Source organism: Chiloscyllium plagiosum, chromosome 27, assembly GCF_004010195.1.
Source record: "Chiloscyllium plagiosum isolate BGI_BamShark_2017 chromosome 27, ASM401019v2, whole genome shotgun sequence".
Classification (NCBI taxonomy): Eukaryota; Metazoa; Chordata; class Chondrichthyes; order Orectolobiformes; family Hemiscylliidae; genus Chiloscyllium; species Chiloscyllium plagiosum.
In genome coordinates, this window is record NC_057736.1 from 5,315,164 (window position 1) to 5,342,114 (window position 26,951).

General features: G+C 39.2%; 1 protein-coding gene across 5 annotated transcripts; it reads left to right on the top strand.

The window, feature by feature from the left end:
* Positions 1 to 178: 178 nt before the first annotated feature.
* LOC122563488 (synapse-associated protein 1-like) lies at positions 179 to 26,951 on the top strand. 5 transcript variants are annotated; one of them, XM_043717270.1, is made up of 9 exons: positions 179 to 454; positions 5,472 to 5,590; positions 10,805 to 10,871; positions 13,223 to 13,296; positions 16,829 to 16,968; positions 19,328 to 19,476; positions 19,673 to 19,734; positions 21,553 to 21,703; positions 26,470 to 26,951. In XM_043717270.1, the coding sequence occupies exons 1-9, from the start codon at positions 304 to 306 to the stop codon at positions 26,595 to 26,597; spliced, it is 1,041 nt and encodes a 346-aa protein (XP_043573205.1). In that variant the 5' UTR covers positions 179 to 303; the 3' UTR covers positions 26,598 to 26,951. The 5 variants fall into 5 exon arrangements, with proteins under 5 accessions (XP_043573205.1, XP_043573206.1, XP_043573207.1 ...); XM_043717271.1 differs by having other exon boundaries at positions 19,676 to 19,734; XM_043717272.1 differs by lacking the exon at positions 26,470 to 26,951 and adding an exon at positions 23,816 to 24,030.

Genomic DNA, 26,951 nt, shown 5'->3' on the forward strand with positions numbered 1-26,951 from the left:
CCTGCGCTGTTCCTGCCGCGCTGCACCATGGGAATTGTAGTCCGTCCCGATCGGTGCCATCCCTCTCTCGGTCTCGTCGCAATGGAGCCGAAACTATTTTACAATCCCAAAGGGGCAGGCGGCGTCGTCGTCAAAGCCCTGAGTTAAGGACGGGGACAGCCGCGTGTATCGGTGAGGGGATGGACTACGAGTCCCAGAGTGCTCTGCGGGCGGGGTAGTTAGCAACCGCAGGTCATGTGACCCGAGGACGGATCGGGCCTGTATTCACCACGAAGCCTGAGGCCTGGCCTGGGCCCAGTCACTATGTTCTCCATCAGTAGCTGGTTGGGAAAGCGCAGCCAGCCCGAGCATACGGTGTCTGCGGAGCAGAGCCTGCTGCTGACACCGGGGCTGGAGGATTTGGAGCAGCCGCCTGGAGCTGAGCCCATCCTGGAACAGGCCCGAGGGATGGGAAGTGAGTGAGGGTGACAACAACAACCTACATCCACCCCAGAGATTAACTCTACAATAATATTTTTATAAACATGGGGTTGCTAGGAAAGATCATCAATGATAAACCCTGAATTGCTGGAGGAACTTAGTAAATCAGTCAGCACTTGTGGAGAGAAACAGAATGTATGTCTCCAGTCCAGAATGAAATTTATAAACCTGCTGTCTTTGTCTTTTCCCTATGGTGGGGGTTTTCAAATTAGGTGGCACATTTTTAGGGCATGAGGAGAAAGATTTAAAGACATAAGGCAATTTTTTTTAAACACACTGCGGGTGCTTTGCAGGTGGAATGAACTTTAAGGAAGTGGTGGATGTGGTTACAGTTAAAGACTATTTGAATAAGAAACGTTTGGAGCTATACGGACAGAAACAGACAGATGGGATGAGTTTTGTCTGGGGTTATTTTCAGCATGAACCAGTTGGACCTGAGGGTCTGTTTCTGTGCTGTCTAGCTCTATGACTACAACTGCAACTACCTTTGCAGTTCTATAGTCAAATCCCTCCATGTGAAGTGACACAGAGGTAAGGTTGAGACTGTTTACACAGCTATACTGGTATGCCAGTTTTAGTGGGGGGGGCAGTGGAAATCCCTGGCCAATGCTGTGAATTTGTACCCTGACAACAGGAGCAGTGGGGCAAAGCAGACTACAAACAATACATTTACACAGATCTGGAAGGTTCATTATCAGACATTTTGTTACCATACTAGGTGACATCTTCAGTGAGCCTCCAGATGAAGCACTGGTGGCTTAGCCCGCTTTCTATTTATATGTTTGGGTTTCCTTGGGTTGGTGATGCAATTTCCTGTTCTTTTTCTCGGGGGGGGGGGGTGATAAGTGGGATCCAAGTCAATGTGTTTGTTGATAGATGTTAGAAACGAAAATCGCTTCTCAATAATCGCTCTAGACAAATTCAGGAAAACAAAGTTTTATTAGCAAGTCTGCAGAGTTGGGCACTCTTCTGAGAAAAGCGCGCCGAGGCTAACAATGTCTTCTGATTAAATACAGGACAAGTCCCTCCCCTCTGTGGCTCTAAAGAGTCACGAGGTTCACATTCTAAACCGTTCAGTAATTTTCCATTCTGCATCCTTATCTTAAAGTCTACAGGAGATGTCTCCCGAGTTGTTGTTTTTTTCTTCTTACCCTGTAGTCTTATCAGTCAAGGACTTATTCTTCTCTGTCAGAGTTAGTGGTCCTATAAATCAAGGACTTGTTTTTCTATTCTGTGTGAATGGTCTTATCAATCAAGGACTTGTTTTTCTACTCTGTCAATGTGACTGGTCTTATCAACCCGTAGCAGCAGATGTCTCGTCTTTTATTACAGAGAAGCATGTTTTACCCTACCCCTATGGCTCTATTCCCCTTAGACTCTGGGGTCATGCACATCTCAATTGTTTGTACCGAAATCGTCTCTCACAATAGAGTTCCAATTGGAATACCATGCTTCTAGGAATTCTCGTGCGTGTCTCTGTTTGGCTTGTCCTAGGATGTATGTGTTGTCCCAGTTGAAGTGGTGTCCTGCCTCATCTGTTTGTAAGGATTCTATTGAGAGTGGGTTATGTCTTTTTATGGCTAATTGATGTTCATGTATCCTGGTGGCTAGTTTTCTTGCCTGTTTGTCCAATGTAGTGTTTGTTACAGTTCTTGCAAGGTATTTTGTAAATGACATTAGTTTTGCTTATTGTCTGTATAGGATCTTTCAAGTTCATTAGCAACTATTTTAGTGTGGTGGTGGCTGTGGGCTACCATGATACCAAGGGGTCTGAGTAGTCTGGCAGTCCTTTCTGAGATGTCTTTGATGTAGGGGAGAGAGACTAGGGTTTCTGGACGCGTTGTGTGTGCTTGTTTGGGTTTGATGCTGAGAAATCGGTGGACTGCATTCATTGGGTACCTATTCTTTTTGAATACACATGAGGTGATTTTCCTCTGCTGTGCGTAGTTCCCCTCTGCTGCAGTGTGTGAGTCTACAAGAAAACAACACGTACGGACCAAATATTGAACTATCATCCCAACATCCACAAAAGAAGCTGTATTAGAACATTATTTCAATGAGCTACCAACCAGTACAGCATAGAGGAACTATACAGAGCAGAGGAAAATCACCTATACAATGTATTCAAAAAGGATGGGTACCCAATGAACACAGTCTGCCAATTTCTCAGCAACAAACCCAAACAAGCAGACAAAACACGTCCAGAAACCCTAGCCACTCTCCCTACAGCAAAGACATCTTGGAAACGACTGCCAATCTACTCAGACCCCTTGGCGTCATGGTAGCCCAAAACCCACCAACACACTAAAACAGCAGCTAATGAACTTGAAAGACCCTATACAGACAACAAACAAAACTAATGTCATTTACAAAATACCATGCAAGAACTGTAACAAACACTACATTGGATAAACAGGCAAGAAAACTAGTCAGCAGGATACCTGAACGTCAACTAGCCACAAAAAAACATTACCCACTCTCACTGATACCCTTACATATGGATGAGAAAGGACACTACTTCATCTAGGACAAGCCAAACAGACAGGCATGAGAATTCCTAGAAGCATGACATTCCAACTGGAACTCTTATCAACAAACACATCAACTTGGATCTCATTTACCACCCCCTGGGAGAAAAAATAGGAAATTACATCACCAACCCAAGCATATAAACAGAAAGCAAGCTACACCACCAGTGCTTCATCCGGAGGCTCACTGAAGATGTTACCTGGTATGGTGATGAAATGTCTGAAAACAAACCTTCCAGCTCAGCGAGCAAACTTACATCCAGAACCTCAACCTGAACTACAAATCTTCTCAAACCTTGCTAATGCATTTACAAGAATGGCCTGTTCAAAACACCTGAACATTCATGCATCTTTCATATGTAAGGTTCCATCTTGTTTCAAAGCAATCCACAACTCCGAACTCAAATTGACATTCCATCTGCATAAGTGAATGCTACCTTTGCTCCCAATGTCCAATTCACACATCACTTCTATGCTCAAGGACCTACTTTGCCTTCCTGTCCACCAGTACTTGGAATGATATAAACACAAGTTGTTACCCCATTTTATGTCCCACATGCATTTTTGACCATCTATCAGTCTTGTCCTCACTGACCTAGATTGGCTTCTGGTTCTCCATTACCTTCAGTTTAAGATTTGCATTCCTGTAATTAGATTCTATCATAGCTTTGTCTTTCCTGCATCTGTAACCTATTCCAATGCTCCACCCTCTGATAATCCTTCATTCTTCCAAGTTTGTTCTCTTACTTACCCCCATTCCTTTCATTGATGATTGAACCTTCAACCAAAATATCTCTGCCTTTTTGAAGCATTTAGTCATTCTTGCTAGTGTCTCCTTTGCTTCAGTGTTTACTTTTGAATAAATTGCTGTAGTCTTGGCTGACCTGGAATGTTTCTCTATTGCTAAATGTGCTATACTAATGTAAATTGCCAGTGTTTTCATGTGAGTTCCCTCAGCACAGCATTCTGTTTGCAATGAAAGTTGCTTTCAAAAATGTGACATACTGTCACAGATTATGGATTAAAAAGGTTACTTTTTTCTTAAATCGTCACTTATGAAGTTGTTTTGGACCCTACATCAGTACTAACGTTTCCTAAGTGATGACAGCCCTGTCATTCAAAATGATATTCAAGGCGAAAAGATGAAGGATGCTTCCAGTCATATGGTATCTTTTAAAAGCTAGAATCAAGACTGCATTCTTATACATGTCAAGTGAGATCAGAAAATACTGGAAACACTCAGCATTTGTGATGAGGTCATACAAGTTAATGTTTCAGATGCAGAACCTTCAGGTTTCTAAATATTCGGTGTGTATGGATATGTCTCTTGTGGTGTGTATGAGAACTTAGGACCAAATGAGTTGGGATTTGTTCATAGGGGAAAATGGGACTAGGTTTATAGGGTTAGAGTGTGGAGGGTGGGTCTGGGTGGGAAGCTGTTCAGAGGGTCGGTGTGGACCCAATGGGCTGCTTCCACAAAGATATAATATACTCTCTTTAATAATCATAGATTCTGTCTTTATGTATTCCCATGATATATTCCTAGGTCCATATTTTTATAATTGAAGCAGCATGTATAAACTTTACGCTGTAGTTACACACAACTGGCAGTGGTAAGGAATATCCCCTGAAAGAGAATGTGATTCTCGTTGGGCAGCATGGTGGCTTGATGGTTAGCACTGCTGCCTCACAACACTAGGAACCTAGTTTTGATTCCACCTTCAGATGACTATCGTGTGGTGTTCACACATTCTCCCCAGATCTACGTGCATCCCCTCCAAGTGCTCCAATTACCTCCCACAGTCCAAAGATGTGCAGTTTAGGTATATCGGTGATGTTAAATTGCCCATAGTGTCGAGGACTGTGCCAGCTAGAAGGATTCGCCATGGAAAATGTAGGTTTATAGGGTTAGAGTGTGGAGGGTGGGTCTGGGTGGGAAGCTGTTCAGAGGGTCGGTGTGGACCCAATGGGCTGCTTCCACACTGTAGGGGATTCTATGATTCGAGGTTTGCATAGGCAGTTTCAGTTATTGATGTTCACCTATGATTTGTAGTTGGGATAATTATCAGGAAGTGTGCATAAATGTGAGATTCTCCATGCATAGATGAAATTAAATATTGTAAAACTGATGAATTAATTCAGACATATTAATGTGAAGGAAAAAAGGAAGAAAAAGTAAAAGAAATGCTTAATAACATCAGGTGGAAGGAGAAGAGCTATATGCACTCTTGGTTAGTGCTTTTTAGAAAACAAAGAAAACTTTATTAAGGGAAGATTTGTACAAAAGCAACATTTTAAAAGTAGAGTGTTATTTCTGAATCATGTCACATTGCTGTTAGGAAATATTTTCAAAAACAATGCAAGCTCTTTATTTAGGCATTTATAGCTAAGTAAGTAAAGGACTTTTCAACAATAAAAGTGTTTAGTAAGTATGTCTTATTTGCATTTTTAAATTAATTACAGGTTACTTGCGGAATGTGGCTATATCTGCCAAGAAGAAAGTATCAGACACGATGCGAGAAACTGCTCAAACAATAAAGGAATCTGTAGAGGAACACAGAGTGGACAGTCTCCTTGATAAGGTTTGAACAGCTACAGTATTGCAAGAAAATATCTGTTAGAACAAAGTTATGGATGTGAAGTTGGATTTTCTACTGAGTGGTAAAGATAGAGTGCTGGTTTTGTAAGCGTTTTTTTCTGTTGAGAAATGAGCATTGATAATCTGGAAGATAATCAGTTTTGAATATAATTGGTTTCCTCCTAAAATACCATTCCTCAGAATTAAATACAAATGCACTATCTAGTACATGATAAACAAAGTTTGGAAGAGATTAGTTTATTGACCGAGTGATTTTTATTTTTGCCCATGCTCATAGAGTGCTAGTCATTAAGAAACAGAAGAAAGGCATTTGGCTCAACAGACTCATTCTGAGATTACATCCTTTACTGGAGTCATGGCTGAGGACATCTAGACATGAACTTAATATTTATAGGCCAAATGATCTCCCCTCACTTTTTCTGTTGATGCTGCCTTTCTTGCCTAACAATTGGAAAGTTAGAATTGATGGTCAAAAACATTTGTGGCCATTGAAGTTTAATGTTACAAGTGTTGTCAAGCTTTTACAGCCGTACTGTGTAAAATCACATATTACAGATTTGGGCTTCACGTTCTTTTGTGGACATCACTGTTCAGCACTGATCTGATATGTATGTCATTACAAAGCTAATGTAAAACACAAACATCTTTAGCTAAAATTTATCACATGTATATAGGATATGCAACAGTGAACATTTCTACAATAATCTTGAATTGCTAAGAACTTCAGTGTGTTTATTATTGTGCAGAAATGGTTCTGTTTGCCGCTATCTATTTTAAATTTCCAATCATTAACCTTTTTTAATACTGTACCGTAGCAAAAAAAGGCAGAGCTCTGTGCTACTCAATTTTCCTGTTCGTTTGATAAGCTTTCTTGGTTGAATGGCTATATAACTCCAGTATTTAATATGCACTTGTTCACCAACTATTCTTCACAAGTTTTTACTCTTGTTATGTTATAATGAGATTAGAGTATGTGGAAATGATAGTGGTGGTGACAAACAATTGTAGAAGTTTTAGCTGTACTCCTCAGCAATCAGTGAGTTTGTTATTTTTGTCCAATCAGTGAGTTTGCAGAGGGTTCACAGTAGAGGGTGCTCTTGTTACAATCACTTCAATTGCTTACATGTCACCTGAAGACTATTGTAATCATAGCATTGAGAAAAAATCATTTATTAATACCAGAGATCTAAAGCGAATGTGCAACTATGAATTTTTTTTAGACTGCCTTGCTGTTGTTTCTATTTTATGGCCCAGATCCTTTATCATGTACACTGCATTGGTAGAAGAATTGATCAGTAACTTTTCCTATTGCAACATTGAAGAAGCAGTACCTCTGGATGTCACCCAACCTCTTCCTCCTTGGGATACACCAAGCAGAGCAAGGAATTTTAGCTCCATCTGACTTCACCTCTCTGTATCTTGCTGTATTTTGAACACCAACAGAGTCACTAACCAGAACAATCTTTGGGATGAGCCAGCATTTAGATTAGATTAGATTCTCTACAGTGTGGAAACAGGCCCTTCGGCCCAACCAGTCCACACCAACCCTGCGAAGAGCAACCCATCCAGACCCATTTCCCTCTGACTAATGCACCTAACACCATGGGCAAGTTAGTATGGCCAATTCTGTGGGAGGAAACCGGAGCACCCTGAGGAAGCCCACACAGACACAGCGAGAATGTGAAAACTCCACACAGACAGTCACCTGTGACCCTGGTGTAGTGAGACAGCAGTGCTAGCCACTGTGCCGCCCTTTACTTCAGTAGCCATCTCCCAATTCCATTTCGAGTTTGCTACCCAACAGAAGGAACAACTTAGCTAATTCCCTCAATGTTGCTCCTTGCATACCCTCTACTGTTCTAAATATTTTTTTAACAAGCAATAGGAAAATTGAAGAAATAAAAGGTTCAATTCCCGCCTCAGGCAACTGACTGTGTAGAGTTTGCACATTCTCCCCGTGTCTGCGTGGGTTTCCTCCGGTTGCTCCGGTTTCTTCCCACAGTCCAAAAACGTGCAGGTTAGGTGAATTGGCCATGCTAAATTGCCCATAGTGTTAGGTGCAGGGGTAGATGTAGGGGAATGGGTCTGGGTTGGTGCGCTTCAGCAGGTCGGTGTGGACTTGTTGGGGCGAAGGGACTGTTTCCACACTAAGTAAGTAATCTAATTTAAAAAAAAGAGAAAAAAGGCAAGAAACAAAACTAATAAGGAGGGAAAAAGCAAAGGTGTGAATGTACATATTGAAAAGTTTTCATGCCAGCTCTTATTGTCTTCCTCACAGGCTGTCCATCAAATTTTGTTCAGGACACTGTTGAATTGAGAAATTCAGCAATGTACAGAATCTTTACCTTTCCCCACTATTGTGGCACAGAGCATTGAAATGCTAGAATACTGCAAGGAGCACACATTTTTGTAATTAATAAGTGTCATTAAAAAAAACTTGCATTTAAATTTCACGTCTCATCGCACTCAGCCCATTCCCATTGAGTGATGTTGTACAGGCACATGTCTCAGCTAAATTACGCAAATCAAGGTTTCACAAATAATACAGAAGTAAATTATGCAAATGAACGAAGGATGTGAATGGGGAGAGTGCAGAAGGTGCTTATGAGGATGGTTCCAGCCATGAGATACTTCTAGTTATATGTGAAAATTAGAGAGGTTGGAACTAATTTACTCCGAGAGGCACAAGCTGACGGGATGTCTGATCCAATTTCTCAAAACCTTGAAAGGTCCGTACAGAGTAGATAGTGTAAAACTGTTCTGGCTTATAAACAGATTGAGCACCAGAAGGCATAGTTTTACATTGTTTTGCAAAATAAAACAAATGTGAGGTGAGAAAACGTGTTCACTCGTTGATTGGGTTCAGAGTTCACTACCTGGAAGTATGGTGGCAATGGATTCAGTTAAGGCATTCGAGAGGGAAGTGGACTATTATTTAAATGGAAACAATTTGCAGGATTATAGGATAAGTCAGGAGCTTGGCACAAGGTGAAATTCTCAGAACCGATGCTGATATGATGGGCTGAGGAGTCTGCTGCACAGGATCAATTCGGTGGGTTCACCTACCACCACAGCAGCTGGTGGAAGTTAACTTCATTTCATAAAGACTTTGATTGGAAACAGTCTCAGTGATGATGATGTGAAACCACCATTGAGAACCATCAAAATCATCTGGTTCACTGATGTCCTTACATTTCCTTCTTTTAAAGGAGAATAAAGAAATAAAAACCTGTCTGTTAGATTGTCGAGGTGAATTTCCTGGAAAGTAATCAGAAGGGAAACCCTAATTGAGACGCTATTGTTTCTCTTTCCCTTTAAAGGGCACTGAGGTCATCTTTAGACTTCTGATTTTTGTTGTGGCTTAATTCCATGAAACTAACATGCCAGAGGTCAATCAATTTCCAAAATCTTTGGGCAAATGCTGCAATGTTTGATGCACTAAGTTACTGGGTACTTAATGAGAAGGCCACTCCAACCAGTTTAATGTATCTGCTTGTTGTATTATTATTAGTTAAATGGTTGGAATTTATTACTTCATAATTTAAATTCATGATTATCTTGCTACTCTCGCACCTGTTATCCCCAGTTTCCAGATGTCGTTGCATTTGAATCCTGTACAGTTCTGTCATTTGATGTAGTAAATGCCAAAATGTGACAATGTCTCTGCTTCAGAAGGAAAAGCATCGGTAAAGTATTTATTTCACATTGATCTTGAGCCAGAGATTTTTGCAGTCAGTATTTGCTTAAGATACATAATTAGAATCCAGGCTCTATTTAATCAGTAAAGTCTCTATAAGACCACTCTCACTAAAGATCAACAACTAGTGGTGATTTAACCGGAGGGTCACCATGCCTCAGGCAAAGGGCAAGGTTGAGAAGATAAGACCTTTCCAATGACTTCAGCCGGTGGTGGGCAATGAACCCCCATTGTTGACTTCTTTCTGTATTTCAAAGCCATCCAGCCAATAGCTAACCAAAACCCACTTAACATGATTTGGAGATGCCGGTGTTGGACTGGGGTGTGAGCTGAAAATGTGTTGCTGGAAAAGCGCAGCAGGTCAGGCAGCATCCAAGAAGCAGGAGAATCGACATTTTGGGCATGAGCCCTTCTTCAGGAAACTGGGGTGTACAAAGTTAAAAAATCTCACAACACAGGTTATAGTCCAACAGGTTTATTTGGAAGCAGTAGCTTTTAGAGCGCTTTAGTGCTTATCCAACCACCTGATGAAGGAGCAGTGTTCCGAAAGCTAGTGCTTCTAAATAAACCCACTTAACGTGGTTTAGTTGATTCATACATCTTAAAATATCAGATTTATCATTGCTCAGTGAATCTCATTAACCATTGTTATTATTGAAAATGTTCTATGAAGGAATTAAATAAATTTTGTCTTATTAGTTTTCTTTGTTTTTATCAATTGTATTGAACTCTATAAGTCAAAACTTTTTCTGATTATGTAATTTTGAGATTAAATAACATGATCCAAAATGATGTGCAGGTAGTTGAAACCCAAATTTAACATGTCTTACCGGTAATTGGTTAGGTATTCAGTAATGGAATTGGAAATACACAGTTTTAATTTTTCTTTTAAAAGTTTTCCCTTTTTGTTCTGCTTCTCCTTACTCAGGAAGGGGGTCGTGAATAGTTTCCTGGTCAACATTACCAAATACTAGCTTTCAATCTCTGAATTATAAATTAAATCAAATTTCACTACAACCCCTGCCATCAGAGCATGAGCCTGGCCCTCTGGATTGCTTATTCAGTGACCTTACCTTTACACCGTTACTTCTCCTAGATTGAACTTATTGGAGCTGCTGTGCCCTTTATGGTTCAGGTGTGCAGTCTTCCCAAGTGACAGACTTAACATTTACTTCCAGGGGCAATGACCTATTTGGATCTAATTAATAGTTTAAATGCCCTTTCCACCTATGATAGCCTCAGCTGGCTTCAAAGTTTTCATGTGGGAGTAGAGCCTGTGCTGGTCTGTAGAAATTGTCATTTTATCCCCTTCCACTTGAAAAGATAAAATCTACCCTCCGGAATGAGCTTGAAATACAGTAAGCAATTTTACCAATCAATTTTTTTTGTTTTGGTTTCATATTTTTATAGGTGTGTTTCAAGCTCAGTAAGGCATATTCTGCAATTGAGTACAAGTTAACTTTATCAGTTTAATTATTTTCATTTTTTTGTCACTTATAGACAATTATTGGGAATTTCAGAAAAGAACAAGAAAAATTTGTAAAGGAAAAGAAATCAAAGATGACAGGTACTATATTAGTTCATTTAAACAAATTATCCATTCTTATGTAAAAATATTAAAAGATTCTCTTCCCGATCCAGTTCTGCATTTATTGAGCAAGTATTTTCATAATCAATGATTTTGGTCCTTAATTTCCTCTTCAGATTCATGATAACCCTGCCAATGGCCATTTTCTTTTCAAAGTCTTTTAATATGTCTTTCTCAGTTTCACCAAAAACAAAACGTTCCCTGGGTATTGGCTCCATCCATCTCACTGGTAATAGTCTGGGTTAAAACCATTCTTTTATGAGCATGTTGTCACATTTAACCCAGAGAAGATCATCTGATTTTGTATTCATGCCATTGCTAAGTTTGCCTGTTTCCACCTCTGTAAGATTCCCTGAATTTGCCTCCACATCAATTCATCTACCACAAAAAGCCTCATTCAGGCCTTCAGTATCTTTAGACTTAACTATTGCAATACATTCCTTGCTCATCTCCCATTATTCTACCCTCTATAAACCTCTGCAGCCCAAGTCTTAATTCACAGAAGTTCTATTCCCTGAGCACCCCTGTGCTTGTTGACCTACGTTGACTTTCAACCTAGTAATGTCTTGATTTTTAAATTTTTGTTTCAAAATCCTTTCATGGCTTCACCTTTCCTTAACTCTATAAGGTTCTCCGAGACCAGAAACCTCCAAAATATCCATACTGCTATAATTCTGGCCACATGAGCTTCCTTTGTTTTAATTGGTGCACCATCGAGAGCCATGCCTTCAGTTTCCTCGGCTCCAAACTCTGAAATGCTCTCCCTAAATCTTTCCTTACTTGACCACATTTGCTCCTTAATACCTTACTTTTTGACCGCCATTTGGTCATCTAACCTATTATCTCTGTGCTTCATTATCAGACTTTATTTTATAAGTTTCTTGTGAAGTGGCTTTGGAATGTTTCATTACATTAAAAGCATGATATGAATATAAATAGTTGTATTCATACTTCTCTTGTCAAATGTTGCATTAATATGTGTAATTGAAGAGGGTGGTGGTGTGGGAAGCTTACTAAAGGTGTGTCATGTGTTAACATTTCTTTAATCTTGAGCCATAAATTCAGACTTCGGTGTGTTATAAAGTATTTGAATACATTCCTAGAAATTCAATGTGTCAGTTGCCAGTGATTTAAATTCAGGGCTTTGCACTTTTTTTTTGAAAATCAGGTTTTCTGTGTTTTTCCTGTTCTGAACGTAGAATGCTGAATTAAGTTTGATTTTGGAGCCTAGATAGTGTGTAATGGCAGGCTATTTGACCACATGGGGCATCACAGACAACCTCAATTCTGCCCTCACCAATACAAGATCACTTTCTGACCTGGCAGGGAGTTGGATACTGGTCGTAAGATAGCAATTGCGAACAGGAGAAAGTGAGGTCTGCAGATGCTGGAGATCAAAGTTGAAACTTTATTGCTGGAACAGCACAGCAGGTCAGGCAGCATCCAGGGAACAGGAGATTCGACGTTTCGGGCACAGGCCCTTCTTCAGGAATTGCGAACAGAATCACTGGCTTAATCCTGTTATTAAACAGACATATTAGGGCTAGTTATAGATTCTCAACTTGCTGCCCTTGCTGCAAGAGGAAGGAAATTGCACCTGTAATATTCTAGGAATGTCCAAACCCCTTCTAATTCAGCCCTTGAAACCTGATATGTAGGTGTCAGTGGTAGCACCCCTGCCTCTGTATTGGAAGGCCGTGGGCTTAAGCCTCATTCAACTGGACATAAAAAATCCAATCCAATCCAAAGAAGAGCAACTTAGTGTTGTGGCTAACTATTATCCTGTACTCAACGTGGGCCGTTGTTGTAAAACATTGAATTTATTCAAAAAGGAATTAGTTACAGTTCTTAAGGCTAACGGGATCAAAGGTAGTGGGAATAGGTTACTGAGTATTGTATTGAATGGCAGAGCAGGTTTGAAGGGCTGAATGGCCTACTCCTGTTCCTATGTTTCTGTGTTTGTACACAAAATCAGCTGCCATGTTTTCCTTTATTGCAAATATTCCAGGTCAGACACATACATCATTAACTGTGAAATTCCTTAGAACCTCGTGAGAACATAAACTGGCTATATAAACACAGGCCAAACCTTTTTTTATTTCTCACTGAATTATCCTTTTTAATTTTGTGTAAAGAAAGGCTCATATGAGCAATATTGCTCCATTGACAGATAAATTCTAAATCCAAACACCAAGATATTTAAGAAAAATGATAAGAGCTAAACACCATTGTTCAACTCCCGGCATGTATCCTTCGTTCAGTGAATTGATGAACAACAGACATAAAATGAGAAAACTACTTTTTAATTACAATTTTGGTTTTATTTCCAGCTTCAGCACTTCCACCATGGGCTGGCTGTAATGATGAGGAGACTGTAAGGCATCAAGTTCTCTCTCTGTCGACAGTAAGTTGCTTACTAAAACTATTTTGATCCTTTTTTCCCAAGTTGACTATTTTGTCTTTTCCAAAAGCCAGTCACTTGAGCAATTCCCTACATTACAGTTCTTCACTCCGATGTATATTATTCAACAATGGGTCCAGACAATGAGTTGACTGTTTCATCATGGAGCCTTGGAAAGGAACTCACACTAGAATTCACTGGTACCTCATTCAGTATCAACTTTTCTTCAGGGATTGCTAGATAATAATAAGGACAGGCTGTTAATTTAGCCAAAACTGCAGGGCAAGAAGCAACACAAAAGTTACAATGCAGTCAGGCCTTTCATGTCTTCAGGACCTCCACATTTTGGACACGACCACTGTGTTCCTTGGCTAATATCTCTGTCTCGGGCTTGCTGCAGTGCTCCAGTACAGCTCTGTGCAAGCTGGAAGATCAGCACCTCCATTTTCTCTACAACCTTCTGGACTCGATATCAAGTTCAAAAATTTTAGAGTTTGAGGCACCTTATCCCGCACACCAGGCCTTGTTATCACATGCAACTCATTTTTAGCCACTAATTGTCCACTATTTGCTATTCATTTTCCCAGACTGATTGTGATCCACTGCTTTGTCGGTCCAACTGTTCTTCTCACTCCTTGGGCTCCATCTCCACCTATTGCTTACTCCTTACCTCTCCCCCACCCTGTCTTCTGTATATAAAAAAAAACTTCTTCCTAGCTGCCATCAGTTCTGAGGAAGGGTCAGTGGACCCTAAATGTTAACTCTGATTTCTCTCCACAGATGCTGCCAGACCTGCTGAGCACTTCTGGCATGTTCTGTTTTTGTTTCTGATTTCCAGTGTGTGCAGTTCCTTGGTTTTTATTCTGATTATTATTGGTTTGTCCTGCAGCCTCTCTGCTTCTCAATTAATATTGGCGCCTGAGAGTCAACAATTCCAGTAGAGGAGACAATTGGAGAAATTTTAAAATGAAGCTACGAACCTCGAAGTGACATACTGTGCAAGGAAATGTTGTGTAGTACAAACTAATTTAATCATTTGGACTTAAAGTTTTGAATCTTTATTGCAAGCCAGCAAACTATCCTGCGGAGGAATAGGATGGGAAATACTGCAAATAAGCAAGCTTCATTTGGCCCTGTGTCTCTTTTCTGTTCATCTCAACCCGATGTTACCACACTTCAAGCATATCTCCTATTGCCAAAAGGTATCTTTGACCACATCTGTTTATTAGACATTATCATGAATTCAGTTTTCCCAAATTAACAATTCCAAAATTAAAAAATGGTATGCTTGGCTATTACAGCTTGAAGAAACCCTTCCATCTGAGCTATCATCATAACTTAGATTTTTTTGTTTTTTCCTATACTGCTTTATTTCAAAGGTTAGTAATATCTTTGTTAAATGTGAGAGTGATTGCTGCATCGTTATATAACAGCTACTTTATTCAGTAACATGATTAGTCAAAGGTTTGAACAGTCTGTCAACGTCCTCAAACACTTTACAAACATCACAGTCATTCTGGACTCCTGGACAAAATATATTCTGGGAGGCCAACATTCTTCACCATAGCACTCGACAGAAATGTTCTAAGGTCGCTAACACTGCTACACAATTCCTGTAGTTTTTTTTTGTGATCTTGATGCATGTTCCTGAAAATGGAATGCAAGCCAAGTGTATAATTTAGTCATAGTATAAACCAGTATTCTGGAAAAATAAACAGTTAAAACAACAATCACACCTTTAGGTTTATTTGATTTTTTTTCTGGCTGCAGCACTGATATTTAGATTTTCCACTTTTAATATTATTAATGTCCTTTCAGCTTTTTCTGGCATTTAGTTGTTTGTTGGCTGTTTAAGAAATGTATCTTTGAACATGTTTCAGCACATTCTTGCATATTGAATTGCGGAAGGAGCTAATAAGATTTTTGAAATTTTTACAACTTTGTTGTCATTAGCCATATCAGAGAGAAGGTACTGTGGATATTACACTGCTTCAGGCTAACTCACAGACATGCAAATTGCAGACTGTTATGGTTCCTGCTGATGGCACTTGACAAGTCAGATCTGAGATTGAAACCTTGCTTGATGGAGTTTTTTTGTTTTAGTTAAGATGGTTGTCGTTCACTGAACCATGGTCACAGTTTCTAAAGAAATTCAGCCACATGATATTTATTACACAGAAAGAGAAAAAAACAAACCAACCTAACATTATATAGAATGCACTTTGAAAAGTTGTAAAAGTTTCATCCTATTTTCTGATTGAGATTCAAATGTAGGGAAATTACTCCCACATATCAAATCTTTGTTTTTGAGTTAACTGATTCTCCACAGACCTTTCCTATGAACTGTGAAGTCATCTTAATTTGAATATTCACAAGACTGAAATCTTAGACTTCCGCAGCTTTTCAATACCTGCAGATTTCTAACTAAACACTCCTGGTTTCAAAATCTTATCAACTAAATGTTTCCACCGAATTAACTGGGTTTTACCTGCACTATTCTATATTCCTTTTTAGGAGAGAAACTAGATTTGCTTCTGACCCCTGTCATGTCTCCTCCAAACTGCCTTTAAAAGCTTTTAATTTTTGGGTTTCCTAATCTAAAATCAATCCATGATTATCTGAACCTTCAATGTATACCCCACCTATCACAAACCACTCAGCAAAAACAGTAATCTACTCACACTCCGGGGCAGTGGGGGTTTGGGGTAGTGGGGGCTGGGCAATGGGAGCTCCCTGCTGTCTGACACAAACTAGATCATGTCAGTATTTCAGAAGGACCATCTGTCCTAGTTTTTTTTTAAAGCTGAAAATGTGTTGCTGGAAAAGCGCAGCAGATCAGGCAGCATCCAAGGAGCAGGAAAATCGACGTTTCAGGAAACATTCCCGAAGAAGGGCTCATGCCCGAAACATTGATTCTCCTGCTCCTTGGATGCTGCCTGACCTGCTGCGCTTTTCCAGCAACACATTTTCAGCTCTGATCTCCAGCATCTGCAGTCCTCACTTTCTCCTCGTAGTTTTTTTTAAACCCTTCTTAATAGTAACCTACGTAAATGACCGTATTTGAAAATACAAACTAGAAATATTCTTTTTATGCATATATTCATCACGGCACTCAACATGTAAAGTCGCTTTTCATAGTCTTCAAAGAGTTAAAGCCTTTGGCACAGTGAATGACAGTTTTACAGTTGAGCTGTTTAACAGTTGAGCTATTCCATCAAATACATATTTTTAAAAAGTCATCAAAGTCATCTTTCATTAAACTAAATGTGGAAGTAAAATCGCTGTAGAGCAGCGAGATGTGAAGAAAAAACAGCAAAGAAAAGCTGTACATTTGAAACCAATACACTTATGTTAGCAATTGGTATTTATGAGATGGAAGAAAGGCAGTAATGCTTATGTACTTCAAAGATGATCTTCCAGAATTGTTCAGTCACTGTGTTCTAAAATAAAATGAGACAAGGAGCTAATGTAATATTGAATGTAATAAAGAAAAACTAGAAATGTATGAATTTATATACTCAATTTGTTTTACTAGGAACGACGGAACTTTCTTAGGGACCCCCCTACTGGAGTACGGTTTAATTTTGATTTTGACAAAATAGCCCCTGTAGCCATTGTGATGCTTCGGGAAGATGAAACGTTGAGCAAAATGCGATTTGAACTAGTGCCAAAACTGTAAGTTAACACAAAAGTCTATATTTCTTTTCATCTGCTAAGAAATATAATTTCCAATAAATAGTTGTATGGATGGGTGACATTAATTTTATACAAGGCTGTATGACTCAACCATCAGATATGAAAGGGTCAAAACTAAATAGTTCTTAATTTATAAAATAAATCCTTTCATGGTGAATTCATTTAACTTGAAGTAATGATTTTACTTTTTCTCCAGTAATTAGCCAGCTGTAGTATTATAGAGTATTCGTAAATTGTACTAATTCACATCAAGAATATTTTGTAGCCTTAAACATTGTAAATGTTCACAACATTGATCTTTTATTCTGTGTACCAATATAGGTCTCCTGACTTATAATATAATATACAATACCATAAATGCACAGAATATTATAAAGCAAAGATTTGCATTTGTAGTTTGTATTCATATAGCACCTTTACTACCTCAGGATGCCTGCCAAAATGTTGTGCAGCCAGTTAAGTTTTTCAAGGTAATAGAGAAGTTTGAATGTGAGGAGGAGTTGGGTTGTAATTCCAGAGCTTCAAGCCTAGCTAGCTGGGCTGCCAAGTAAAACCTCAAGGCCCTCTGTCCTTCTCTCAGACATTCCACAAGGGGTACCTCTGGTAATGTGTTGTAGTATCTCTTTGAGCAACTTGATGTCGAATTCTGTATGGAAACCTATCTATGAAGCACATTGAGATTTTTTACAATGTTAGAGGTGCTATATAAATTAGATTGTTAATGCAGCTGTGGTGTCTTGCATTTATGTTTTATATATACAAAATTATTTTGACAGTGGCCAATAACTTTGTCTGACTGAATTAGATTTCAGCTATCAGGGCAACAAGATGAATAGAATCAGTAGTTTACGTGAAGTAAACTCTTCACCAACAATTAATTATATGGTTTAATGAATCGTTAGCCAAGGTTCATTTTATTTTTAACACATGCTAAAAACTGTATATCCTGGCTGCTGATTTTGTCCCTGCACTTTGTGTCATTCCCCCCACTCTGGCCCCCACCAATCACTTTGCTGTCTCAGGCTCTTTTTAAAATTTCCTCATGACCTTAATCATCCTCAACTCCATAATCTTATCAGCTCTACAAGCCCCTTTTCTGCCCTCTGAAGCTCCCTGTTCTTCTGATCCCAGCATCTTGTGCAGCTTTATTGGCCTCTGCTCCACTGTTAGCAACTATACCTTCAGTCCCATGTACCCCATCATGTGATGTTTCCTCCTTAAACACTTCTCCTTTACATCCTCCTGAAACCCCACCTCTCACAACCAAAAGTAGTTATCTGCAAAGGAAAATAAATATTCTTTTTAAGGCTTATTGAGTTCTGAATTTACTGTTCAACTTCATTAATCTTTATTGTGTCACTGAGAAGATCAGCTGTTGACATTTCCATTGAGTTCTACAAGAAGTATTTTTGCATAGTGGGTGATATCGTACAGTAAAGGTGCTAGTGTAAATCTACATGCCAGTTTTTTTTTGCTAATTGCAATACAGGTGAATGTATCATATAGTGAGTGTTTACGAATTTGTACAATGCAGAAGTTGATTTTCTGTGTTTTTGCATTTGCATGTTGGACCAAACCCAGCCACATAACGGCAATTTGTACTGAGATAACCAGTCTAGTGTAATGGAATGTAATAATTAATCCATGAATTTCATTTTGCGGGTTCTTGGACACAAACTGTAGCAAAAATGAATTGAGTTTCCAGCTTTGAAAAAGAGTACAAACTGTAATTGTTAAAAAGGGTTACAACTATTGATCAAAGTAATGTGTTAAAATCTGTTATATCATCAATCCCAAGTCACTGTCCAGTGTAAGAAGAGTACTTTACCTTTGTTCATTCACCAATGGAAATTCATGATTTTTAAGCATTTTTTTCTATAGACAAGTTGGCTTCTTATAATTCCACATTTCCACAGCCTTCTCTTGATAAATGTAAGACAACAGCATTTAGAGATGCTTCAATGAGTTGGTTGGTAAGTCCACTGTCATGTTGATGACAGAGGTTTTGAGTTAGTTGTGCTGTGTTACCTGGCATGATATGCAGTCTCCATTATGGTTTTCCACGTTGCTTGGCTATGATGCTGAAGAATTGGGGAAAAGTCAGCCTGTGTTGCTATTGATGATGGAACAATCCTTTGACTCATAGTAAAAACCTTCCATTTCCTGAACAACATAAAGACTATGAGAATATTGCGCATTTCATGTTACGCACATGAAAATTTTGAGCTAAGCATTGTTCTGTGCTGTGCATTGGAATCTTCTAAAATTTAAATAAGGAATGGCCTATATCTATGACTAGAAGTGTGTTTTGCATTGGCTTTTATGTATCCCTTTACAGTGTAAAGGAAGAGCAGTTTTGGAGAAACTATTTCTATCGAGTATCTCTCATTAAACAATCAGCACAACTGTCATCACTAGCTGCATGTCAAGCTGAAAACTCCAAAGACAAGTTGGAGCAGAATCTGAGCAAAAGCATCCCAGCAACAGGTGATTGCTTTAACTCCATTCTTAAGTCAGTATAACAAAGTTAACCATTTAATGCTCTCCACGTTTTAACATTGCTCATGCATATCGTATCTCTCCAGCACAGCCCATGAGCATTCTGTGATTATGAGCAAGAACCGATTTGACAAATTCTAACTTGGAAAATACCTTTCTAAAAAAATGACTTCTTTCTTTATAGTAGATTCCACTCCATCAAAGGCACCCCCAGGTCCGATGAGAAAACAAAATGATTGTGTACAAGTAAGTTTTTTTTTATTGTGTTTTTCTCGTATATGTTCATTTTAGAGTTTATTTTACACAAGTGGGGTGTAAACCTCATTAATTGATCATGAAACATAAACCCAATTATTAAGTAAATGCATCATGATATTTAACCACTAACCTGTAGTAACAACAGAAAATTTTGGAGAAATTCAGCAGGACTGGCAGCGATCGCGAAGAGAGAAATAGTTAACGTTTTAAGACCGGTATAATTCTTCTTCAGCACCTGTAGACTTGATTGTGAGTTTGTGCTAAATTGGCATACCTTAGCAGCCACATTTATGCTAATTAATTTTAGTGTTGGCTTTCTGCAGTGGTTATGCAGATCTAAAATAAGGTTAAGAGTGGGCTCAGTTGTGACAGTCAGTTTGGTCCATCTGTAGCACGTGGACTAACATGAAGCTGACACTCATGGGATGAGGTACTGCTGCTCATAGATGTATTGGTTCTCACTTTGAGAGAGAGAATTCCAAGGGAAGATATGTAGAATCAAGTATAATTTATTACTGTGATGCTATGTTTTGTCTGAACATTTCAGTCTACATTCCATTTGCAAATACAAAGAAAATAAAAACAGTGCAAAATCACTAAGAATAAAATCCTGTCAAGGTTACAGTAAAAGTAATCTCTGAGCCCCAATTTTCCTTTTCATTAGGCAATACTACGAAAGACGCTCATTCACAAACAAGTCCGATCATTTAGAACATGTTCTGTTCCACCTAACGGTTATAACTACGAAACAAAATCAATTATCTTGGCACTTTCATGATGAAAAAGGCATTGCTGATAAAATGTCTTGAGTCTCAAACATTTTTTCCTTTGAATACCCGTTGTCTGTTGCCCAGATCAATGGGATTGCCTTTGCATGGTTCCATTGCCACTTGAGAGACCAGCCTGAGTGTCTGCAGCATTGTGGCCACTACCTCACTCCTTCCTCCAATGAATTTCTTAAATATTGATCACCTTGACATTCAACTTTACCTGCAATCTCTTGATCAATCTTCCATGCTTTCACCTTCCACTCTCCACAAAGTCCAACCTCTTCAAAACTCAACTGCTTGTGTCCTGACCCACAGTTAATCCTGTTCACCAATCATCCTCATTGACCTGCAATAAAGTAAATGATAAATCGGTCCCTGACCTCTTGGCCCCTCCTTCTGTCCTTTTCGTAAATGTCTTATAACCGATTTAGTCATAGAGATGTATTCTATGACTAGTTCCAACTCTTCCATGCCGACCAGATATCCTCACCTAATCTAATCCCCACAGTCCCTACAATGTGAAAGCAGGCTATTCGACCCATTGAGTCAACACCAACCCTCGAGAGTGCACCACCCAAGACCTACCCATCTTTGTTACCCTACATTTACCATGGCGAATCCACCTAAACCGCACATCCTGGACACAATGGACCTAATCGGCACACCTTTCGACTGTGGAAAGAAACTGGAGCACCCAGAGGAAACTCATATAGACACGAGAAGAATGTGCAAACTCTACACAGACAGTTGCCCAAGACTGGAATTGAACCTATGTCCCTCGTGCTCTGAGGCAGCAGTGCTAGCCACTGTGCCACCCCAGATGCTGTCTGACATATACTGAATAGTTGCACCATTTTTCTTTATTTCGTGGTTTTTCTGGCTGTCCTATGAATCTTGTCAACATTCCCTGGTTATCATAAAGAAAGATAATTGTATCCAATTTCATTCAGAGCATTTGCCTAGGAGAAAAAAGGAAAGATGGCCAGAATAGATTTTTCAAATTTATTTCTAATAAAAACAAGTGTTTCCTTTATAGATTCATCCTTCAGATGAGATTTCAACAAGTCCAGTTGCAAATGAGTTTGTGAGCGATGCAAATGATACATCATCCCTGAATCAGGAAGACTTCTTGAAAGGCCTGGAACAGTTGGGCATGAATGGTGGTCAGATAACAACTGTTGAAGATGGTAGGTACAACAGAAAAATATCAAGTTAAATCTTATTTTATTTAGATCTTGGGCAAAGTAAAAGTGGTATACGTTCAGGCAAAATCTAAAGCTATATTATCTCTGGGTCTGATTAATCAGAGCATGGTTTGAAATAAACAACTGTTGCACATTCTGTGCAAATTTAAAAAGTGGAGTAAAAGGGTAAAAAAATTACACCATTCTTCTGCTGAGTATAGACAGTCCCAGATTGTGCCTGGGTTCATTTTTGAGTACGTCCACAAATAAATTATATTAAAGTTAGAACCCAATGAAGTACAATATAAAACAGCTGTTCATACGTGTGAGGAAATGCATGCATGTTGGATCTGAAAAGTTGATCCTGTATGGGATCCCCATCAAAAATATGAATGTTCATAAGTCAGATGTTTATAAATCAGGTACCTCATGCGCTATAATTCATACAAGTTACAATCTAGTTGCCCTAAATGATTTGTTGTGCTACTCACCATTCGGCATCTACTGTTTTGAAGATCTATTTAATTTTGAGATTGTAACTTCTTGCATTGACCATTTTATTTTTGGCCAAAGCATGATTATGTAATTTAAAATTAAGTGCAATCTTTTGGCAAGAGTCAACGTTGGAAAATAACATTTGAAATGCTCGTACATAAAGCAGCTGTTTGGCCCCACTAATGTCATGGGACAGCCATACTTATTTCTTTATCTGGATGAATTTCTTTACTTGTATCCCATGTCCAATCCTATCGTAGGCCTGCGCCTGTTCCTTATTTAGACCTGCTACTTATTGCCCATATATGGTTTCTATCCCTCAGTTTGCCTCCCATTCATGTATCCATCAAGATATACCTTAAACGTTGCTAATGTGCTGCTTCCACCACCTCCATTGACAATGCATTCAGGCACCCACCACCCTCTGTGTGAAAGATTTTCTCTACACTTCTCCCCTAAACTTTCCCCCTCTCACCTTCAACCTATGCCCTTTTGTAGTTGACCTTTCAACCCTGGGAAAGAGCCTCTGATTAACCACCCTATCTGTGCCTCTCATACTTTTGTCGACCTCTATCAGGTCACCCTTCAGCCTCAGTCTTTCCAGTGAAAATAATCTGAGTTTATCCAACCTGTCTTCATAACTAAAACCCTCCAGATCAGGCAACATCCTGGTAAACCTTCTCTGCACCCTCTCCAAAGCGTCCACCTGGTAGTGTGGTGACTAGGACTGCACATAATATTCCAAATGTGGCCAAACTAAAGTTTTGTGCAGCTGTAATGTAACTTACCAACTTTTATATTCAGTGCCCCAACCAATGAAGGCAAGCATGATGTATACCTTCTTGATCACCTTACCCACCTGTATTGTCACTCTCCGGGATCTGTGGACCTGTACGCCCAGATCCTTCTGTATGTCAGTGCTCCTGAGGCTTCTGCCATTTACTGTATAATTCGCACCTATAATTGATCTTCCAAAATGCATCACCTCCCATTTGTCTGGATTAAATTCCATCTGACATTTCTCTGTTCAAATTTGCAATCTATCTATATCCCACTGTATCCTTTGACAATCCTCCTCACTATCTGCAACTCTGCCAATGTTGATGGTCATCTGCAAATTTACTAATCAGACAATCTACAGTTTCCTTCTGGTCATTTATGTATATTACCAACAACAAAGCTCCCAGCACTGATCCCTGTGGGACACCACTAGTTACCAATCTGCATTCCAAAAAGCACTCTTCAGCCGATACTCTCTGTCTTCTATGACCAAGCCAGTTTTGTATCCATCTAGCCAACTCACCCTGGATCCCATGTGACTCTATCTTTTGTACCAGCCTGCCATGAGGTACCTTATCAAATACAGTACTAAAGTCCATGTAGACAACATCCATTTTCCTTCCCTCATCAATAATTCTTGTCACATCCTCAAAAACCTCAATCAAGTTGGTGAGATACTATCTTCCTGCACAAACCCATGCTGCCTATGACTAACAATTCAATTTGCCTCTAAATGTGAATAAATGTCTCAGTATCTTTTCCAACAGCTTGTCGACCACTGACATTAGGCCACTGACCTATAATTACCAGGATTATTTTTGTTTCCCTTCTTAAACAAAGGAACATTGAACATTCTCCAGTACTCTGGAAGCTCGCCTGAGGCCAGAGAGGATGCAAAGATGTCTGTTAAGTACCTAACTATTTCCTCCCTTGTCTCCCACAGTATTCTGAGATAGATCCCATTTGGCCTTGGGGACTTGTCTGGACACTATGGGACCCTCCAACCACACAGCATCAACGTCAGTTTCACCAATTTCCTCATCTCCCTTCCGCATCACCTCATCCCACATCCAACCCTCCAACTTGGCACTGCCGTCTTGAACTGTCCTACCTGTCCATCTTCCTCCCCACCTGTCCATTCCACCCTCTGCTCTGACCTATCACCATCACCCCCCACCTGCATCTATCTATCGCCTTCCTAGTTACCACCCCCAGCTCCACCCCGTTCCTATTTATCTCTTAGCCCCTTCTCCTCGCCACATTCCTGATGAAGGGCTTATGCCGGAAATATCAATTCTTCTGCTCCTTGGATGCTGCCTGACTTGCTGTGCTTTTCCAGCGCCACCCTTTTTGACTCTGATCTCCAGCATCTGCAGTCTTCACTTTGTCCTATGCTGGGCAATTTAGCCTGGCCAATCCACGTAATCTGCACATCTTTGGACTATGGGAGAAAGCTGGAGCACACAGAGGAAACCCACACAGATACAGGGAGAATGTCTGTGTAGAGCTTGCACAATTAGGTGGAATCTAACTCTGGTTCCTGCTGCAGAGAAACAGCAATGCTAACCACTGAACCACTGTGCTGCCCCTAATCATAATTATCAGTACTAATTTATAATGTTATCAGACAAGGGTTGTAAAGGCACAAGGTAACATACTAATAGTACAAACATTAAGAAAATAAGGAAGTAAAATATTTCCACAAGGGATTTTCTAAAATTATCCTTTTTGATTCTTCTCACGCTCTTAAAAATTCAGGTCTCTTGGATAAAATGGTTTCTCAAAAGATTTTTTTGTGGAATATTAGTAACTGAGTAATATGGAATACCTGTTCTCTCTCTCTGAGCCACCAGTGGCTCTCATTAGCCTGAACTATAAGTTATAGGAAGAAGCCACAGCTCTTGAGTAATTTGACTCCACCTTTAAGACACTGTACACTGTGAGGGAATTCTCCAGACAAAGGACTGTTGCAAGGTTCAGTCATGAGCAATTTGACACCACATTTTCTTAGGCCCTAAGTAATATGTAGTGTATCTTGAATATTATTATTTTACTCTTACTATTTACTCAATAGCCAGATAGATCCAAAATGAACAAACTGAATCTGGCCAATATTTAAAAAAAATAATTCGCAATGTGAATGTTGCTTGGCAGGTCAGATTTTATATCCATGTCACAGTGTGTTATTGCACAGATGGAGGCTATTCAGCCCATCCTGACTGCATTAGCTTGTTAAATGAGCATCATTACCTCGTGCCAGTCTCCTGCTATTTTCCTATATCCTTCCATATTATTTTTGTGCAAGTAATTGTCCAATGCCTTCTTGAATACCTCAATTAAACTCCCCTTCACCACACTTTTTCAGGTAGTGCATTGCAGACTCAATGGTTGAAAATGTTTTTTTTTGCGTAACACCCTTGCTTCTTTTGTAAATTATTTAAAATGTATGCCCTTGCATTCTTGTTACTTTTACAAGTGGGAAGTTTCTCCTTACCTATTCTACCTGGCCCGCTCATGATTTTGAAAACTTCTATCAGGTAGACTTCTCTCCAAGGAGAATTGGCCCAACTTCATCAGTCTATCCTCCTATAAGGTAAAACTAACTGCCTTTAGAGAATGTAGAGGTACCCTCTTGAACATAATCTGCATTGTCTGCTCAACGCCTTGCACCCAGTTATAAGTTACTGGTAAGTAAAGCCTGCATTTATCGGGTGAGAAGTTGACTGTTAAGGCGAGTTTAATATGTCATGGTTGATAAAGGGTGGGGGTGTCAACTTGTGTGTCAAGTAACTGTAAACATAATGTTGGGGCCTAGAAGTTTGTGGTCAAATTGATTTGATCCTGTTGTTCACGAAGATGCCAAATTACTGGATATTCATCTTGAGCAGGAAATGTGACTGTTTTTGGTTGGACTGATTCCTAACTGTTTTGGATCAGATCAGATCCCTCTTAATATATATTAAGAAGGTAAAATCAAACACTACAGCAAAAGAGAGAGCAGTTCAGATTTGCTTAACTCTATTGGAAAACTTAACAGAATAATAGGTACTGTTACTAATTAAATATTCTAATATAGTGACATTGCATAAACACACCCCTTGGTAAAACTCAAATTCACGTGCAATCAAGCAGCCCAGGAAGAGAACCCCTTAAGCTTTTGGCTGTAATTGAGAGAGGGAAAAATAATTTCCGCTTCAAGACCCCAAAAGCAACTGCTGAAAGTTGAACCTAAAATCCCTGATTCTGTGGGAGCTCGACCACACAAACTCAGGCTGCTTTAAAAACTCTATGCTTCTCATACACTGCTCAGTATCTGTCGCCCAATCTTTCTCTAAATGAAACCAGGACGAAACACATCTTTTTAAAACTGCAATATTGTCATACTAACCTATTGGTGCTAAGCCTGGTCATAATTACACTAGTTATTAAATGTAACCTTTATTTATTAATAGTTGTAAATATTCACAGATTAACCACTCTTCTATCCTAAACAGATGACATTCCAGAGTGGGAAAAGGAACTGCAAAGAGAACTTCAGGAGTTTGAAATTGTTGATGTGAAAGCAAAAGTCAGTGAAGCCTGGGAGAAAGAAATCGAAGAGATGCTTCAAGAAGAGGATTAAAAGTTTTACATGGAAACTGATTTCAAATCCAGGAATTCCACTTTTCTGTAAGACGCATTATCTCAAAACATTTCTAATGGAATACAGAATCCTACCAAGAAATACTTTGTTTCTTTTGTGGTGGGATTTAAGCATTAACCTTATCACAACACCACAAGCTTTATTATTGCTGCATTTTGTACTTTGAGCCATATTTTTTATTTTAAAAACCAATGACTTATGTTTCAATGATGGAAAGTATATTAGAATGTAAGCTGAGAGTGTTGTAGTTTTCAGTTGTAGCTAAAGTGTTCAAGTCACTTTTACGAACAGTATTTAATTTCTCAGTATATTAACTACAACCTTTTTAAAATA

What these genes read in the sequence shown, in the direction of transcription:
- LOC122563488 (XM_043717270.1), top strand. Translation starts at nt 304, where the DNA reads ATGTTCTCCATCAGTAGCTGGTTGGGAAAGCGCAGCCAGCCCGAGCAT. An exon ending in ACAGGCCCGAGGGATGGGAA is followed by an intron (nt 455 to 5,471) that starts GTGAGTGAGGGT and finishes AATTAATTACAG; the next exon opens with GTTACTTGCGGAATGTGGCT. An exon ending in TTTGAACTAGTGCCAAAACT is followed by an intron (nt 16,969 to 19,327) that starts GTAAGTTAACAC and finishes ATCCCTTTACAG; the next exon opens with TGTAAAGGAAGAGCAGTTTT.